We start from the raw sequence: 19,626 nt of genomic DNA on the forward strand, positions 1-19,626 counted from the left end.
GCCAAGAGGCCAGGCACAGCCACGCTCCAGCTCAGCCTCCGGGCCAGTAGATGGCTAAGCCTTCTCCTCTGCCAGGAAGTCTTGGCAAGGCTGGGTGACTCTTCAGCTCCTTACCCTTGGTGACCCTCCTGGCTTTGGTCCCTATCACCTGAAGGAATGTCTGGAGACTAGACACTGCTGGCTGCCCTCCCAGCAGCCAATCCCCCTTTTTTTTCCTCAGTGGACTCCTGCTTGTTTTAGAGTCGGGGTCTCGCTCTGCTGCCCAGGCTGGAGTGCAGTGGGGCCATAATAGCTCACTGCAGCCTCAAACTCCTGGGTTCCAGTGATCCTCCCACTTCAGCTTCCCAAGTAGCTTGGACTACAGGTGCATGCCACTGTGCCCAGCCAAAACTTTTTTATGTTTTGTAGAGATGGGGTCTCACCGTGTTGCCCAGGCTGATCTCAAACTCCTGATCTCAAGCAGTCCTCCTGCCTCAGCCTCCCAAAGTGGTGAGATTACAGGCATGAGCCACCATGCCCGGCTAGAAGCCCCTTTTTGTTCCAGCCTCCGTCCCTCCCCCACGTGGCTCAGGGCATGGTGACTCCCATCCCCAAATCCACAGGTGGCTCCTGATTGGTTCAAATGCAGCTGCACATGTGTTCCTGGGGCAACTGTTAGTGATCCGAGCAGTCCATGGCCCAAATGGCCCAGTCAGACCAAAGGGAAGTTTTCAGATTTTATCCACAGAGGAGGGGCCTCTCTTTCCTTGAGCAGGAACAAGGAAGCACGTGATCCCAGCGGACACTGACAGACATTCTCTAGCACACAGGCAGCAGCCTGAAGCCAGAGCCAAGACTTGAGGTTGGAAAGAGGCTGGGGCCTGGGTGACAGCTCAGGACAGTGAAGCCACTAGAGGGGGCACCATAAGGATAGCTGTGGCCACACTGGGAGGGATAGTTGAGAAACAGTTGTGATCAGACTGGGAGTGTCAGTGAAGGGAGAGGGAGGCCGTCCTGGGAGGGACAGTGAGAACGGCAGTGGCCACACTGAAGAGGATCAGCAGAGGGCCACTGGTGGCTCCCCTCTGGGACATTCAGGAACCGGAGCCACAGCTGCAGCCATGAGAGAAGCTGCCACTCAGGCAGTGGACGGCCACCTCCTGGGGCAGCTGCCCAGCTGAGCTTCAGGCCGTCAGGCTTCTGAAGGCCAAGACAGCCTGCCCTGAGGCCTGGGCATTGCTCCCTCCTGGCACCCAGGCCTGACACTATTGCCCCTACCGGCCTCACCCTGAGGGTCCCATCAATCCTCAGGGGTCGCAGGGTTGGACAAACTGGCCCACATGACACAAGGCATTCTCCATGCCATGAGCCACGCAGTACTCCGACCCTTCTGCAGGGTCAAGGAGCAACCTGCGTGACCTGAGGCATTGCCGCGTGCATTCCATCCCCTGCTTTCCCCAGAGCCACTGTCTCCTGGGACTGCAGCCTGGACATCCCCTCCTCCACTCACTGGCTGCACCCCATCTACAGCACTTTTCTGGCAGGGGGGTGGAGACAGGAGTTGCAAAAACAGCTCATCCAGTCCAGACACACATCCTGTCCCCACAGGAGCTCACAGTCGCCATCACCCTCAGTGGATATCTGAGGCTGGCAGCATATTCCCAAGGCTCTGCATGCAGCCCAAGACCACCTCCCTCCAAGGGCACTCCAGCAGAGCAGTCAGCCACAGCCCAGCTGACCCCTGGGAGAGGTGCCGCCCTGACCCCTGCCCTGCTGTGAAGGTGGCTTACAGCCCCCTTTGGCCTGGCCTTCCCCAACTTGCTCACTCACTTCCCACAGACAGCTTGACGTCACACTGGACCTCCCTGCTGGGCCCCTGGGCACCTGCTGTGGCTTGGGAGACCGGCTGCCAACCTGCCCCCAGGAGGGGGCTGCCTGTGACCTGGCGGGTGCCCATGGCACAGTGGGCAGCACCACAGCTGTGGGAAAGCGCCCACTCCTCTGTCCCCCGGCTACCTCACCTGCCCGTCCTGGGCCAGCCTAGGGCAAGGGGAGAACGGGAGACCAGAGCTGGGGAGCAGCCAGGCCAGCCGGACTGTGAGAGGGCTAGGTGTGGTGGGAACCCAGGGAGGAAAGGGGACCTCCCCACTTCCAGACCCCAACTCTTCCTCCCCAGGTTCTGAATCCGGGTTTGCTGCCCAGGAGGCCCTGCCCCTGCCTAAAGCAGAGATGGAGATACCTCTCTCAGGAGGCCCCAGGCCTCAGGGCCACAATAAGGGGAGTGGAGAGGAGGAGAGAGGGCCGTGTGAGGACCGCCGGCGGGGCCCGTGTGCCCTGTCATCCTCTCTAGGTTGGGCATGGGTTTGCAGTTCTTTACAGTAAAAAACTGAAAACATGCTGGAAGGGAGATTGATCTCCCGACAGGATCGTGGGCTTGTCAAGATCGTCTTCACTTGCTCTAGGCATTGTGCTCTTCAACTGACCGCGCTGCCGCCTCCACCACCAATGTGTCCACACACGCGGTGCCAACAATGGTGCACACGGTGGCCCCTGCTCCCCCATTTCTAGGCTTGTGTGGGACCCGCAGCCCAGTGCACATGGCCCTTTCTCTTGCAGTGGAAGTGGGGTGCACTCCCAGGGGCCCCCTTCCCCTGCCCGAGGCACACACTCCCCAGCCTCCATGCAGGTTGGCCGCTCACACTCTCTGGAAATGAGCCAAGGACAACAGGAGCTGCCTTCCCAAGGTCGCCCCAGTCCCCACCAGGTTACGGGACGATGCGGGTGCAAAGGTCCCCCCGCCCCCCGCCTCCATGGCCCAAGAGGACTCTGGGCTCAGCCTATTCCCTCGTGTCGGAGTGGCCTGGGCTGCCGCAGCAAATGACCACAAACCGCTTGGCTTCAGCCAACAGGAATTGACTCTCCCAGTTCTGGAGGCCGGAGTCCAGAATCGGGCGCTTCCTCCGGTGGCTCTGGGGGCGGATCCACCCACCTCTTCCAGCTTCTGGGGGCCCTGGGCACTCCCCACCTTCGCCTCCACATGGCCTTCTCTGTGTCTCTCTCTCCTGTCTCTTCTAAGGAAACTGTCCTTGGATTTGGGGCCCCCTGGATCATCTGGGTTGCTCTCATCTCCACATCCTCAATTTAATGACATCTGCAGACACCCTTTTTTTGCATATAAGGCCCTGTTCACAGGGCCTGGGTGTTAAGATATGGCCATATCTTTCAGGGGGCACCAACCAGTCACCCCACAACATCTCAACAGCCCAGACCCCAGCCTGCCCAGCCAGAGCCCCGGTGAAGGGACAAGCTTGGGCACCAGGACACACAGCTGAGGGCCACCGGGAGCCTCCCTGCCTCTGTGCCGGGAAAGGGGCTCCGAAGCTCTCCCTGCACCGGGCCCCCTGGGGGCCCTGCTCCCTGCAGCCGGAGGTTCCCTGAGCAGCGTCCTCGCCCTTCCCCTATGCCCCAGATGGACGGCTTTTGTTCTGGGAGCACAGGCTTGCCGAGGGCTCCTTGCTGCGGGCTAAGTGCTCCTGGCCAGGGCCCAGGGTCTCTGAAGAAAAGAAACCCCTGAACTCTGGCTCAAAGGCCAAGGAGGCTCCCGCCTCGTGCTCAGTTCCCAGTGGCCGGGGCTGGGATATGTGATGTGGCTGATTTTTCCCTGTTGCTTTTCTTTTACGGTCTTTTTCATACGCTTCACTATTTGTCAAAGGTCTCACAATTGTCATCAGAGCAATATCCCAACCAACCTTGGATTTCAATCCCTGCTCTACCACGTGGAGCATGACCCTTTGGAAAATGACAAACTCCAGGTGCGATCCCCTCCGGTAACCTGAGGGAAAGCCAGATGCACCCAGAGGGTCTTGGCTTCTTGCACTTCCCTGACCTCCTTTTTCCCCTCCTCGTGTCTCCACACCATGCTCCCTGAGTCACCTTTCACCTCTTCCCCGCTCTCTGATCCTTGCCATCCTGGGTCACTCCTTTACTGAGTGACCATGGCCGGGGTACTTGGTGCTAGCTGCCCTGCAGAGGTCCCGGGGACCCCAGGGAGATGAATAACTGAATGAATGGACGTAATAACGCCCAGGGGTCTAGCCCATGGGAGGTGTTCTGCCAACGCGGGTCCCTCCCGTCTCCTTCAGGAGCCGCGGTGCGCTGACCACTTCGACCCCAGCCTTCAGTGCAGCCCAGACAGAAAGCGGAAGTGCCTCGGGGCGCGTGGGGAGCCAGGCCAGACGCCCCTGTGGGGCGGGCGCGGGGCGGGCCGCCATCCCTCTGCGCCGCGCATGCTCCATGCCCCCCCCCACAACGCGCCCCGTTCCCACGCTGCCGCCGCCCCGGCCCCGCCCGCTCCCGGCCCGCTCGTCGGCGCACCAGACTGAGACTCCCCTTCAGGACGCTCTTCGCGAGCGGTACCCAGAGGCGAAGTCGAGACAAGCCCAGGAGCCCCCACCCCCCGCCCGCGTTTCCTGGGGACGCGGCCTCGGAGGGCTTCTAGGAGGAGGCGGCGGCCTTGGCCTCGGGCCTGCCGGGAGCAGGAAGGCAGGCCGACTCCCTCGGCCGCCCGCCGAGCCCAGGTAAGAGGGCCGAGCTGGGCCGCAGGGGTGCGGGTAAGCGGGTAAGGGGCCCGTCTCGGCAGGGTGCAGGTGTCGAGGGGGACGAGGGAGCTGCGGCGGCGGCGACAAGCAGGGACTCCCTGGGAGGCGGGCTAGCACTGAGTGGCCGGACCAGCCCTCGGGGCCGCCGCCGGACCAGCCCTCGGGGCCGCCCCCGTACCAGGGGCGCCAGGGGAGAAGAGCCATCCAGGGCTGGGCGCTGGGAGCCGCGGCCCGTGTTTGTCAATTTCTCTCCTGATTGGTTTCCAGCCACCAGTCCCGAGGCTGGCTAAAGAGCATCCTGTCGCTGATCTGCCTGGTGAGTTTGGATTTTGCACCTCTGGGTGTGAGAGTGCTGGGCAGACTGGCATTGTGAGGTTGTGGCACTGCTGCCCAGGCACCGGCCCTGAGGGTCTCCAGATGGGGGCAGGATGCCCAAAATTGTGCTCCAGAGGGTATCAGGTGGGGGCTGGTGCCTCGCGGTGGTGCGGGATGTTGACCAGGTGACTGGCATGCCACCGAAAAGCATAAGCTTAGCCAAGCCAAGGAGGAAGCGAAGGGCCGATGGAAGTGGTGGGCAAGGGTGAGAGAAGGAGCCAGCTGAGCTGGGCAGAAAGCGGCACCCAGCGCTTCCCTACAGGGCTAGTTGTGACTGATTCAATCCCACAGATACCTCCTGAGCAAGCATTTGAGATCTGCCAGGGACACGGCGGTAGTAAGCCCTGCCCTGTTGTTCTCGTTCTAGTGGCTGAGCGCAGACAATAAGCAGAAAATGTTTTCCATTAGTAATTACAGAGTCTGTTAAAAGGCAGTAAGAGCCGGGGAAGGGAGGTCTGGTTGCCAGTTTAGGTGGTGTGGTTAGAATAAGTCTCATTTCAAAGGCAACATTTCTACCAAAACTTGAAGGTGGTAAAAGAGCGAGGCATGTGGTTATGGTTTTGGAAGAGCATTCTAGGCACAAGGAATCCCCTGTACAAAGGCCCTGAGGCAGGGGTGGCCTGGCTCAAGGGAGCAAGAGTGTGGCAGGAGCAGAGGGAGGTGCAGAGGTGGGAGGAGGGTTGGGCAAGGTCAGGAAGGGTTGTGTGAGTTTACTCTGAGTGACACGGGCATCCCAGGGATAACTGTGAGCAGAGAAGGACAGGACCCGACCCGCCTCTTAGAAGGATCCCTCAGCGAGCAGCCTGGGTGGCCCCCTTTTGGCTAGGTTAGCCTCTGCCCCCAGAGGGCAAGGCCTGCCCAGCTGCAAGGAAGCTCCTCATAGGACTTTTTCAGGCTAGGCTGCATGGAGGGCCCCGGTCGACCCATGCAGCACCCAGGCCGGGCCTTGGCTCTGGGTTTCTCCAGTTTCCTTCTCCAGCCGTTCTGCCAGGTGGGCAGCAGGTGCCTAGGGCCTCAGGCCAAGGAAAGCTGATGGGGCTGAGAGAAGCAAGATCCCCCAGGATGGAAGAAACCCAACCAAAGTGGTGATGCCTGTCCCTTGTTGTGGATGAAAAAGCCCAAATTCCTGCTCCCACCGAGTGGGACTGCTGGATGCTTTTCTGATTGTTGTTTGTTTGTGTGGGTTCTTTTTTCTTTTTCTGGGAATATCTCCCCATCTAGTGGTCGTCTTAAGGCATCCTGCTAGAGCCAGCTCTCCCCTTGGTTGGCCAGGCTTCCTTGCCGGCAGTGGCCCTGCTCTCATCCCCTTCCCAGCCCTCCCCGCGTGGAGCACCCTGCATACTCAGTTCCACCCATAGGCTAAGGTCCGCAAGCAGGGGTCCCGGGTCCGAGGCCCCTCACAGAGGTGGAGCAGCCCTGGAGGGGCCGGCAGTGGCACCGGTCACCCAGGTTGATGGGCCTTTCTGGCTCCTTACCTGAGGCGCCGAGGTCTGGTGGATTCTCACCTGTGTGCCCGATGCTGTGCCTCGGGGAAGCCTGGCTTCAGAGCCCAGGATTATCCTTCTGCTTGGCCTCTGCTCTGCTGGTCCCCAAAGGTCACAGGGTCTTGCTGGTCCAGCTGGAAGAAGCTGCTCTCTAGTTCCGCCAGGTGCCTTCCAGGTGCTTCTGTCCTCAGATGCACGGAGTAGTGCCCACCTGGGTGTTATTTGAGTTCTATGGGCACAGGGTTTGTCGTGTCTTTCTTTCCAGGAGTTGAAATTGTAGATGATTTTCGGGAACTAGCTCTCAAGGACAGGCACTGCTCTGGGTGACGGCTTGGTGTGGCCAGCACCTCCGCTGGGTCTTCCGATGCTGCACTTGAGTGCGGGTCTCCGTCTCTGGGCGGCCTCCCGCCGATGGGGTGTTCACTCAGGGGGTCACCACTCAACAGTGCTCTGCTCCCTTGGGGCTCAGACCTGCCTCAGTAATCTTGGGGTGGAGGGACTAGAGATAACTCCTCCCTCTTTCAACTTGTCCAAAATGGGTAGTGAACTTTCAGTACTGTTATGGTAGGGAAAAAAATGAGCTTATGCTGCTTTTCAAAACAATAATTTTATACTAGTCTGAAAGCACTGGCAAATTATCAGTAATACCTCCCCACGCACCTTTAGTTTTGCAGGGGTCCCAGTGACTGACAGTGTGTTATAATGAAATGAGGTGTGGCCTGCGGACATTAGAATGATTTTACGTACAGGAACATTTCTTTTCCCTCCTTTTTGATTGAGGTGAGATTCACACAACATAAAAAATAATTTTTTGAGACAGAGTCTAGCTTTGTCGCCCAGGCTGGAGTGCAGTGGTGCAATCACGGCTCGCTGCAACCTCAACCTTCGCAGTTCAAGCCATCACCCCACCTCAGCCTCCCAAGTATCTGGGACTACAGACACGCGCCACCATGCCCAGCTAATTTTATGTATTTTTTGTAGAGATGGGATCTCACTGTGTTGGCCAGGCTGGTCTCCAACTCCTGAGCTCAAGTGATCCACCCACCTCGGCCTCCCAAAGTGCTGGGATTATAGGTGTGAGCCACCATGCCCGGCCAAATTAACCATTTTAAAGAGAACAATTCAGAGGCCATTTAGTACATTCACCATGTTGTGCAGTCACCACCTCTACCTGGCTCCAGAACATTCTCATCGCCCCATAAGGAAACCTCTAGACCCATTAGCACTCACTCCCCATCCCCCCACCCCCGGGCACCCACCAATCTGCCTTCTGACATGATGGATTTACCTGTTCTGGACAGACATGTTTTATGAGAGTTAAAGGTTCTTTGGATGACAGGACCCTGGGATAGACGAAAGGCATAGCTTTTTGTTCTGTATAGCTCTGAACGAGAGAAGGCTGCCAGGCAGGGCCACACAGAGGTTAGACCCGGGGACAGGGAAACAGCAGCTGGGGCCGGAAGGAGCCAGCAGAGGCGGGTGGCTAGGTTTCTCCAGCTTCCTTTGGATTGATTGAGTTGCATAAGTTTTCAGGCTCCAGGACATAGGGGCTGTCCCTACTTGTCTGGTGCCTGGCCCCAGAGTGTGGGGGCCCAATGAGGCAGGGGCCGTTGGAGTGTGTGTTTGGTGGCCCCAGAGAGAGGGAAATTGTAAGAAAAGTGGTGGGAGTGGGGACTTAGCAAACTGCCCTCGAAGGGCATAGAGATGAGAGGTTTTAGCCACTATTTCAAAACTAGGTCAAGACGGCTCTTGGGAAATGTGATGTTACATCACAAAATGGAATCATACAATATGTGACCTTTCAAGTCTGCATCTGGCTTCTTTCACTGAGCAGTGTCCTCAGGGTTCATCCACATGGTAGCATGTGTCAGAATTTCCTTTCTTTCTATGGCCAAATACTTTTCCATTGTATATATAGGCTCATGGTGTTGGTCCATCCATCCATCGATGGACATTTGGGCTTCTTCCACCTTTTGGCTCTAGTGATTAATGCTGCTGTGAACACGGGTGCGCAAGGGTTTGTGTGAACCACCTGTTTTCAGTTCTTTGGGGGTATATACCCAGAAGTGGAATTGCCGGGTCATATGATAACTATGTTTAACTCATTGACAAGCCACCAGTCTGTTTTCCATAGTTTTTTTTTCTTTTTAATCACCATCTTGCCTTTTTTGTGTCAGCTTTTCTCTCTTTCTCTTTGTGAAAGGTTTTAAAGTAAGTTGCATGCCATTCCCTCCCCCAAATGCTTTAATATGCATTTCTTTAAAAGGGACATTTTCTTCCATGACCCAGTGCCACTATCCATCCAACACATGAGCAGTAATGATCCCCTACTTCCTTCCGAGGGCCACCCCATAATCACCCTCTCCCAATGATCCCTAATCCCTTTGACGACTCTCTCATTTACGCCAGCATCTCATTGACGACCCCTCCTGCAGTTGGGTGTTGGACCCCTTAAATCTCTTTTCATCTAGAACAGCCTCTCTCCCCAGTCTCCTTTCTCCCCCCATGACACTGATTTGCAGAGGATACTGGACCCGTTGCTCTATGGAACAGCCCCTTTCTGGGTCAGGCAGGTTGCTTCCTTGTGGTGTCATCTATTCCCAAGGGCCTCTGGACACTGGACATTGAGTGCCAAGGCCGCGTTCAAATCCAGTCATATGGCTTTGGTAGGATACCTTCCTACTGCATCCTGGCAGCAGGACTGTCCCACCCTATGTCCCACTGCTAGGTTAGATTACTCTCTTGCAGCCCTCAAATAATCACAGGATGGCATTTTGATATGTGATACCCCTTTCTCTCTCAAGTCTTTAACCTAATGGTTTAGCATCCATTCCACCTTCAGGGATTCAGAACATCAGCTTATGTATCTTGGACCAATGTTGGCTGGCAGGTCATCATGGATGATAAGGGACTTTGGGGCAATTTAAATGCCAGGCAAATACTATCGCTGTCCTTCTCTATGCTCCTGGGACCCTGTGCCCTCTCCCTCTCTCCTGTGGCGTTGTTGGCACAAACAAACTGTAGTCACCCATTGGAACATCAGTAAAAGCTTGGAGACCAACAAAATGGAAATCCCAGGCAGAGAAGCAGAGAAACCAGGAAGTAGCTGGTGGGGGCGTGTGCTGAGAAAGGAACAATCTTTTACCCCCCTGTCCTAGTCCTCCTGTGTTGCTGTACAGGAATACCAGAGGCTGGGTAATTTATAAAGAGAAAAGGTTTCTTTAGCTCAGGATTTTGCTGGCTGGAAAGTTCAAGACTGGGCGTCTGCATCTAGTGAGAGCCTCAAGCTGCTTCCATTCAGGGTGGGAGCCTAAGGGGAGCTGGTGGCGCGCACGGCATGTGCAGAGATCACGTGGCCAGAGGGGACGCAAGATGAGGGGAGGAGCCAGGCTCTTTTTAACAATCAGCTCTCACAGAGCAAGGACTCACTCACCCCTGAGGGAGGGCATTAATCTGTTCATGAGGGACTCACCCCCATGACCCAAACAACTCCCATGAGGCCCCACCTCCAACATTGGGGATCAAATTGCAACGTGACGTGCAACGTGACGTGTGGAGACTCAGATATCCAACCCACAGCACTGACTGCCATCTGGCATTGAGAACTGATGTGGAGAAGTCCTGAGGCCGAGGTGAATTTTGTCCACTTTGTCAATTTCATGTTCCCTACTCTTAGCCTGAAACTCAACTTCCTGCTGTCCCTCCAGGGTCCCACATGGTGTCATCCTCTGTGCCTGTTCCCTAATTTTCAGCACCACGAATGCCAAATGCAGGACCATCTGAGGGCCAGGGTATGTGCTGTGCTGTTGGCTGGCTACTCTCTTTGCCACTTGCAGCCTCCAGCTCTCTGCCTGAATGTCACCCCTTCAGAGAGCACCCCCACTACTGTAGGTCCCCCTTGATTCTGCACTGCCCTCACCTCTCTTCTCTTCATTTTGCAAAGGGAGGTCGTACATGTGCATTTGGAGTTTCCTTAAGAATCCCGACCTGAGGGAAGGGGATTGGCAGTGGAGCTTCCAGGAATGGCTGGAAAGTTGGGGTCAGGGGACGCTGGCCACATGGGGAGAGAGCTAAGAAAAGCAGCAAAAGAAGAAAAGAAAGGAAAGAAGGAACGGGCTCCCTCGAAAGCCTGGTCAGGCGAGCACCAGTATGGAAGTGGGCATGGCACCTCAATTGCAGAGAGTGTCCTGGGTTTGAATGGTGCCCCCCAAAAATACATATTGAAGTCTCAACTCCTGGTATCTGTGACTGTGACCTCATTTGGAAAGGGACTCTTTGCAGCTGTAATCAAGGTAAGATGAGGTCATACTGTAGGAGCAGGGTGGGCCCTAATCCAGTGATTGGCATTCACAACAGACCAGGGAAATTGGGACACAGACACACACAGAGAGAGGATGGCCACACGAAGACAGAGGCCAAGAAGGATTGCTGGAAACCACCAGAAGCCGAAACTGGCGAGAAAGGGGCTTCAGTGGAGCGGGGGCCTGCCAGCACCTGGATCTCGGACTTCTGGCCTCCAGAACCGGGAGAGAAAAATGTGTCTTGCTTGAAGGCCCCGATTTGTCGTACTTAGTATGGCCGCCCCAGGAAGCCATACAGAAGGTCTGATGGTGAGGGGCCCTTGGTGAAGCTGCAGGTGTTCTGTTCTCACTAGAACACCACAGGTGGCCGCTGTGCTTATTTCACAAGAAAAACTAAGCAGGGTCTTCAAGCAGGTCGCAGATTGGCTGCTCCAGGCTGCCCTGGGCTCACAGGGGGCTCTTTGCATTTCCCTTAGCTCCTCTGCGCCCTGGTGATGGCAGCCATTCTCCTGACCACGAGACCCAAGGTGAGTGGTGGCCCCTCTCCCTGGCCTCTCCCCCTGGCAGCCCCCGTCTGCTGCCTCCTCATGCCCAGGCCTCTCCAGCTGGGCTGAGCTTAGGCTGCCCTTAGCATCGTTTTCCTTTCCTGAGGCACACAATCTGGGCTTCCTGCCTCTGTCGGCTGTGCTGCCTGCTTTTCTGTCTTACAACTCGTGCAACCCGAGTCTTTCCACCTGCTGAGCCTTCCAGGGCTCCCCCCGCCCCCTACATTTTGTTTCTGTCAGCTCCTCCAGGGCCCCAGGGGGTTGAATTCCCCTGTGGCCACAAGAATGCCTTATTTTAGGTGCCAGTATCTTTTGAGGATGTGTCCGTGTACTTCACAAAGACAGAATGGAAGCTTCTGGACCTCAGACAAAAGGTCCTCTACAAGCGGGTGATGCTGGAGAACTATAGCCATTTGGTGTCACTGGGTAAGTGATCCCTCCACGACATACACACACCCAGTCCCACCTACTCTGTCTCTGGGCTCAGTTTATTTCCGAGATTCCTGTTTGTTGGTTGCTATGAGCCCAAGAATAAATGCATTTCTCCATCAGACCAGTAATGCCAGTAATCCATTGCAGGCCAGCCGCCATCTCAGTAGGATGGTTTTTAGCTAAGTGGCCTGGACCTGTAAATGTTTTAGGTAAATGCGTTGGCCTGTAAGTTTCAGTACCAGTCTTATCTTGTGTATAAAATCGTGGATCGACTAAAGGTCTTTCTACTCAAAAGAGAGATGCAAATTCTACTGGAATATTTATGTGCACTCTTTTAGACTTAATTCGTTTCTATGACGGCTGCATTTTGCATCCGTTCCACTTTATAAAATTTAGCAACATCTTTTCCTTCCATTGACCAGGGAGGTCCCACATAAGGACAAAGTGTAGACTTGGATTTCAAGCCTTGAGAAGTCCCGGGAGGAGCTGGGGCAGCTTGGAGCACACTGCTCTCCCCCTTCCATGCCAGTGCACACCCACTGCCGGAAGGGGCAGCAATTTTGCCAAGTAAAGGGCAAAAGCAGGATTCACAGGCTGAACGGATGGGGGCCGGAGCACTCAGGAAGGTTTTCAGGTGGGGTAAAGAACCTCTGAGGGTGCCAGTGACTTGCCCCCACCTCACGCAGCTGATGAGAGATGCATGCGTGAAACAGAGTGGGACCGGGCCTCTGGCTTTTCCCCCAGTGTGCCCAGCAAGGCTGGCTGCTGCAGCTAAGCTCAGACACTCCACTTCCCAGTGGAAATGGAAACACTCCACTTCCCCTTGCTGCTGGAGGGGAAATCCAGAGGGTCTTCAACATTGCACTCTACTGCCTTTGGGGTTGTGGGGGTCTGGCTCCACAGATTTTGCCTCTGTAATCTAGCCCCATAGAGGGAAAGCAGCTTCATCCCCTGGATTCCTTCTGACACTCACCAGGCAGACCTGGGCTTCCAGGGAGGGGTCTGGGATCCTCAGTGGAGTTGGATGATGAAACAGGGCAATTCAGCTTTCGGGGCCCATGGCTGTCGGCCTCCCAATAGTCCCTGGGGCTTGCAAGCCCTTCTTCTGTCCCTCAGGGTGCCCACAAACATCCCCGATTTCTCATGAGCTTCTCAGCCTCCCTGCAGGCCAGGTGACAAACACAGTTGTCCTCATGGCCCAAATCGCCAGCTACTGAAGATCTCCGTGCCCACCTGGCCCTGGACGCGCAGGAGCCCTTGCCCTTGTAGAGGGACTTGGCCCTTTCTCTGAGCCTTCCCAGTAGTGCTTTTTAGAGAGTTCTTTATTCTCTGTTACCTGAAGATATTGAGAATTGCCTGAGTTCAGGAGCGACCCTGCCCTCAGCCATAGTGGTCTTGACCTGCTTCATATTCCACGCCCAGGATTTTCCTTCTCCAAGCCTCACCTGATCTCCCAATTGGAACGAGGGGAAGGACCCTGGGTAGCAGACATCCCCAGAACCTGGGCCACCGCAGGATTGCACATAGGTGAGTGAGAGGTGCTCAACCAGCTCCCCATCGGGGGAAAAAGAAATAGCAGTGGCAAAGGGGGCAGGGAGGGTACCCTGCCGCTTTGGGTGGGAAATCCTCTTTGGAGGCAGATGTCAATCTCCAGGTGTCACAGCAGCCCCGCTATCTCCAGCCCATCCTCCCGCCCCTTCATCTCTCCTGTCTGCCTGTGTGATGGCTTTCTGTTCTGTGGTCACCTTGCTCCATCCCCCTATGTTCTCACCTCCTGCTCGTTCATCTCTCTGACTTGGCATGAGGGTGACACTGCCTGGTGCTCTGTCTTTCCAGGTGACAGAACACAGAGCAAGACGTCGACTTCAACGCAGAAGCATTCTGGACGACAACTCCCCGGGGCCGATCCACAAGGTGGCAAGGAGGGGCAGGCGGCGAGGTCGTCTGTGCTCCAGAGAGGTGCCCAGGGCTTGGGGCAGAGTTCGGCTGCGGGGCCGCAGGGCCCCAAAGGCGCGGAGAAGCGGTACCTGTGCCAGCAGTGCGGGAAGGCCTTCAGCCGCAGCTCCAACCTCATCAAGCACCGCATCATCCACAGTGGCGAGAAGCCTTACGCGTGCCCCGAGTGCGGCAAGCTGTTTCGCCGCAGCTTCGCGCTCCTGGAGCACCAGCGCATCCACAGCGGCGAGAAGCCCTACGCCTGCCCCGAGTGCAGCAAGACCTTCACGCGCAGCTCCAACCTCATCAAGCACCAGGTCATCCACAGCGGCGAGCGGCCCTTCGCCTGCGGCGACTGCGGCAAACTGTTCCGCCGCAGCTTCGCGCTCCTGGAGCACGCGCGCGTGCACAGCGGCGAGCGGCCCTACGCGTGCCCAGAGTGCGGCAAGGCCTTCAGCCGCAGCTCCAACCTCATCGAGCACCAGCGCACGCACCGCGGCGAGAAGCCCTACGCCTGCGGCCAGTGCGCCAAGGCCTTCAAGGGCGTCTCGCAGCTCATCCACCACCAGCGCAGCCACAGCGGCGAGCGGCCCTTCGCGTGCCGCGAGTGCGGCAAGGCCTTCCGTGGCCGTTCGGGCCTCAGCCAGCACCGGCGCGTGCACAGCGGTGAGAAGCCCTACGAGTGCAGCGACTGCGGCAAGGCCTTCGGCCGGCGCGCCAACCTATTCAAGCACCAGGCAGTGCACGGCGCCAGGCGCCCTGCGAAGGCGGAGACGGCGCGGAGGCTAGCGGGCCCTGGGAGCACCGGCCCTGGGAGCGCGGTGGCGGCCACCAGCCCCCCGCGGCCGAGCGCAGCCGCCAGGCCTTCCAGGCCCAGCCGCCGCTGACTCCCCGCCAGTGCACCCAGGGCGCGGCCGGTCTGCGTGGGGGGCCTTCCTGGGGACGTCGAGGCTCAGCCCCCTTCAGGTGGGAAGACCGCCCTCCCAGGGCCTCGATTGCGGCCACAGCCCTGACCTCTTTGGCCATCAGAAGACCCCAGGCAGAGCCTCACCCTGAGGCTGAGAAACGCAGGAAGGACTCAGAACCGAGGACTGCCGCCTGCCCTGGCTCCTCCATCAACGGCAGTGCGGGCTGGGAATGGAGGCCCTCTACTCCCTCCTGAGTCCTGGGCCTTGCAACTGAGGCACATAGATGGCACCTGGGTCACTCGTCCCTGAGCCACAGGTACTATCGAGTGTGCACAGGCGTGCGTGGAGGGGATGCGTGAACCATCCCTCGGATTTGCATCAGAATCGCCTGCTGCGGGTAGGGAGGAGGCCGCGTGAGGCCAGTGAGGCCAGCCAGCGCGGGGCACGCTGGCTTTGAGTTACAGAAGAGTGGTGCATTTCCTCCCTGGGGGTCGTTCCCCTCGCCCTAAGAGTTGTTAGTGTTCCCAAGTAGAAGATACTGAAAGCACTTTAATCCTTTAAGCGCTTATATTGCAGGTGGGGGAGGCGCTAAAGTTAGCACAGAGGCAAGAGGCTCCCTGAATGTTGGCATAGGATGGGGGGGCTGTGCCAGAAAACTCCCGCCTTGTCTGGGTGCCCCCAGCTGCTTCTGGGAGGAGGAGCAGCGCCCAGGCCCCATCATCCCTGAGCACCAGTGGTTCTGGGAATGGCTAGCCCAGGCCCTGCAGAGAGGATAAGACCCTTCAAGTCACTCACAATTGGACATTTGTAGCTAGCCACCCTCCAGGCTTTGCTTTCCCCCCTGCCCGCCCACTGCCTTCTGCTCCCCAGACCCCACCAGCAAAGGCCACCCTGGCCTCTCTGTCCCCTGTCCCCCTGCCCCGCCCCACCACCAGTGCCTAAAGCTTTGCACTTACCTGCTCCTCCCCATCAGGCAGCCTCTCTTGCGGCTGGTGACGATTAGGAGGAAAGCCAGACGGGTTAGGAATTTGCACTTAGGCAACAGAGCAAGCCCAGGAACGAATCTTTCATCGAATGTCTTTTGCGTGACATTTTGTAGAATATTGGACGTTCCGTTGCTTTGATTGTTTTTGTATTCAGGGGTAATGTATATTGAAAATAGAGATTTTGCCATATCAGAGTATCAGGGATTCACTCCCTAAATAAGAGTCCCCCCAGCCCTCTGAGAAGACCTCAGGCAGGAGAAAGGGGGCCACCCCAGGCCTGCCCCCAGATGAGTGTGGTGGCAAGCCTGGCCCCTCTTCTCCCTACAACGATGCAGTCCACCCCTCTTCCCCTTAGCCCTGCAGAAACAGGGCAGACTCTTCAAATGGCACTTTACTGAAAGCCAAGGGGAATTCTCAAGGAAAAGTCTCGGGGCTGGCAGAGGCAGCTGCTGGCAGGCCTTATCCTAGTTCCCCAGCGCTGTCCCCAGAGCTGGGCTCAGGAGCTCTGCCCCTTGGTGCTCTCAGCCCAGCGTCCTGGTCAGCGGCCACCTCCTTCCAGCCCTGTCCCCTCCCAGGGGAGAGGGGGTTTTTCATCCACAAGGCCTGAGGGCAGGTGGGTGGTAGGCGTGGTGGAGGGGGGAGGTTCAAAGACAGCTGGCTCCTATCAGGAGAGTGTGGGAAGACCCGAACATACAGGATTCCCTCGGAGAATGCTGCTTGGAGTGCCAGTCACTAGGACAACTCCAGAAATAATGTTATACACACACACACACACACACACTCAAGATATATATAGTTTTATGAAAACTTCTAGAGTTCTTGTAAGTTGCACTTATACCGTAGCCTCCTTCAGTGTGTCCCTATTCCCCATCCTGTGATTGCGTTCTTGTCTGCAAGCTGGTCTCATAAGCCCACAAGTGCGTGTCATGCCTGTCCCCATGTCCTTGATGCCAAGCCTGGTGCTGGTAATCAGTAAGCATGAGTGAAATAGGTCTTGCAGTCCTAGCACCTCAGACTCAGGCTTGGGACCATTGTCGGCTCCAGCCTTGCCTTGAGGCAATCCGAAGCATCTACGACTTTGGGTTTTCCAGAAAAAGAAGTATTAGGAATGGTGTATTTGAAGTCCCTGATGAGGCCATTGGGAAGTCTGGGTTTTTCTGCTGTGCAGACAGTCTTTGCAAGGGCTGGCATGGGTCCAGAAATGCAATCCTCGTGCAGAGTAGGTGCCTGTGGCAGGAGGCCATGCAATTGGGCTCTAGTCTTGCTTCATTCAACTGAACCAGGAAAGAAACAGATCCACGCACTCCGATACCCATTTCCGTTGTTCTAGGAGGTAAATGATTTCGTTCCTACAAGCCAGACAGTAGCCAGCTTTCACTAAAGAAGAATCGACTCCTTAGTATCTTGTCATGCCGTTGGTTCTGATGCATAAGTGAACCCTGTTTTTAACAGAAGCTCCTTTTTTTTCACCTCAGGACCTACCCAAGACTGACTAGATACTGGCAGGACAAGGTACAGGAGTTTTCAGCAGAAAGTGGAGTTGCCAGGAGAGATGCTGGGCACTTGCACTGTGACTTTGGAGTGCCGGGAAAAGTTCCAGGGTCCCCAGTGCTTACTTAGATAAACGGCATTTAAAATAGTGCAGCCTTTTATCATTGCTTAGTCTAATTTAGCTCCCCTTAATAACATTCTCACTGCAAGGTGGTCATTGCTATCATTTTCTTTTGGGTGTGGCAGTTAGGTATGCCACGTGAGCTGAATGGGTTTCACATGGAATCAAAGTCAGAATGTTCGAAAAGGATATTTGTGTTTTTCCTTCAATGGTGCCTTGAAATTGGGCTCCCTCCCTCTTGCTGTGTGGGGAACTGGGAGGGTATAGCCCAAGCTTGCTTTGTGATGGACAGCTAGAATGTAAAAGCTTAAACTATGGGGAAAGTCTTGCCTGTTTTCCAAGGCTTCCTCCACCCCGCCACTGAAGAACTTACCTGGATGCCAACCTGGGACCCCTTTGTCTTTGGGCTTTTGCCCTTTGAAACTGTGAATGCTTCAAGAGCCACATAAATGCTCTGGCAGTGTCTCCATGTAACTAGTAAATTGTCCTGGCTGGATTCGTTGTGAAATGGAACTGTCCCATTTACTTTGGTTGCAAATAAGGAAGATGTATGAGTATTGGCCTGGAAATGAGCCCTCTAGTGTAGAGAGGTTATTCTGAGGGTTTAAACTACATGGATAGGCCTTGGGTTCAAGGTTACAGGAAAAGCTGTAAGCCTGAGATTGTGGGGAATGGCCAGAGCTGGGCTTTGGGTGTTCCTTGGGGGGGTCCCTGTGAAGGTAAGACAGAAAGGCATTCTGGGTGAGCTGCCTCGGGTCAGCCCTGGGGTGCAGGCTCCTCTGACTGGGACCACAGGCAGCCACCCGAGGCCACTCAGATGCCGTGACTCTGAGACCAGAGGGAAGGGAGGCTGGACCTGGTCCCCTGTGTTCCTCAGCAAAGTGCCACATCAGTCTCCTGAGAACACAGCTGTGTGTTCTTTCCAGTCGCTTCTGTTCCCAGACTTCAGGCAACATGGCAGCTCCCACACTTGCCAGGGTAGTTGGAAGGGCAGCTCTGGAGACAGGAAGTGGAGGTAGAAGCAAAGGAAGGGAGTCCTTGGCTGGGAAGTGCTTGGGTTCGGACAGACAGGGAAGAAGGGAAAGTATGAGGTGTGTTCAGGGAAGCTTAGAAGGGCAGAGAGGTTGCAGTAGGACATGTATGGGCTAAAGGGTCAGTTAGAACCAGAGTATGGAGAGTGTGGGATGCCATATACAAAAGTTTGGGCTCTAACAGTCTCCTGATGAGGAGCAATTTTCCAAAACATGAAAGAATTATTCTAAGAATGACAAAGGGAAGTTAATATAAATTATGACTACCACAGGGTTTGAATTTACACACTGACCACCACAAATTTTATAACTGTAGTCGTCTCGATGGTTGTGATGCCCATGAGGTGTTGGGCTGGGGGCATGATGACGCTGAGGCAACATGAGAGGGGACGTCTTTGACACCAGGGCCCCAGCCACGTGTCTCAGGGGCTCCCACTTGCCATGGGACTCGCAGCTGGTTCCATCTGATGCCAGCCCCAGTGCATCTATCACTGTCTTCACAAAACGGGGGTCCTCCAGGAGTTCTGGACAGCTGCTCTGCAGATTCTTATATACCTTTAATCGAAGGCCTTGAACTTTTGAGAGGAGCGCAGTGCCCTCTTTTTGTGTTCAGGAAGGCCAAACTAGAGCCTTCTCCACCGCCGGGGAATATTCATGTGGGAAATGGAGGCCTGCTGCAGACCTGAAGGTCAATGATTGTTTAATCTTTCTTTGACAGCATTATGAAGGTATAATGGGCATACAAGAAACTGCACGTCTTTAAAGTGTACAGTTGGAGGGTTTTTGGCATGTGTGGACACCCATGAAACCTCCCCCATAATCGAGACAGTGAATTGATCTGCCACTCCCAAAAGTGGCCTTGCGCCTCCAGCAACCCCTCTTTCCTGCTCCTCACTGTCCCCCATCCCCACCGCCACTGCTTGGCTTGCTGTCACTATAGATTCATTCCCATTTTCTAGAATTCCATAGAAATGGACTCATACAGTGTATGTCTGGCCTCTTTCACTCAGCACAATTCTTTTTTCATCAGGTGTTTTTGTGCATATCAGTACTCCATTTTTTTTATTGTTGGTAGGATCCCATTGTATGGGTGGACCACAATACCTGTTGAATACCTGTTGATGGACATCTGGGTTGTTACCAGGTTTTGGCCATGACAAATAAAGCTGCTGTGAACATTTGTGTACCAGTTTCTGCGTGGACATATGTTTGCATTTCTCTTGGATATACGGCTAGGAGTGGAATTGTTGGGTCATGTGGTGACTCTGTGTTTAACTGTGCGAGGAACTACCAAGCTTTTCCATAGCAGCTGCACCATCTTATGTTCCCACCAGCAGTGTACAAGCGTTTTAGTTTCTCCATATCCTCACCAACCGATATAGTTTGGATCTGTGATCCCACCCAAATCTCATGTTGAATTGTAATCTCCAATGTTGGAGG

At 55.6% G+C, this 19,626-nt stretch overlaps 1 protein-coding gene across 2 annotated transcripts; it reads left to right on the plus strand.

The window, feature by feature from the left end:
- Positions 1-4,233: 4,233 nt before the first annotated feature.
- Positions 4,234-19,375, plus strand: ZFP92 (ZFP92 zinc finger protein). Of its 2 annotated transcripts, XM_034949838.4 has the most exons (6): positions 4,234-4,556; positions 4,845-4,893; positions 11,214-11,264; positions 11,582-11,708; positions 13,137-13,241; positions 13,551-19,375. In XM_034949838.4, the coding sequence occupies exons 1-6, from the start codon at positions 4,273-4,275 to the stop codon at positions 14,534-14,536; spliced, it is 1,602 nt and encodes a 533-aa protein (XP_034805729.1). In that variant the 5' UTR covers positions 4,234-4,272; the 3' UTR covers positions 14,537-19,375. The 2 variants fall into 2 exon arrangements, with proteins under 2 accessions (XP_034805729.1, XP_003804904.1); XM_003804856.5 differs by lacking the exon at positions 4,845-4,893 and having other exon boundaries at positions 4,423-4,556.
- The last annotated feature ends 251 nt before the right edge of the window (positions 19,376-19,626 follow it).

This window comes from Pan paniscus, chromosome X, assembly GCF_029289425.2.
Source record: "Pan paniscus chromosome X, NHGRI_mPanPan1-v2.0_pri, whole genome shotgun sequence".
NCBI classification, from domain to species: domain Eukaryota; kingdom Metazoa; phylum Chordata; class Mammalia; order Primates; family Hominidae; genus Pan; species Pan paniscus.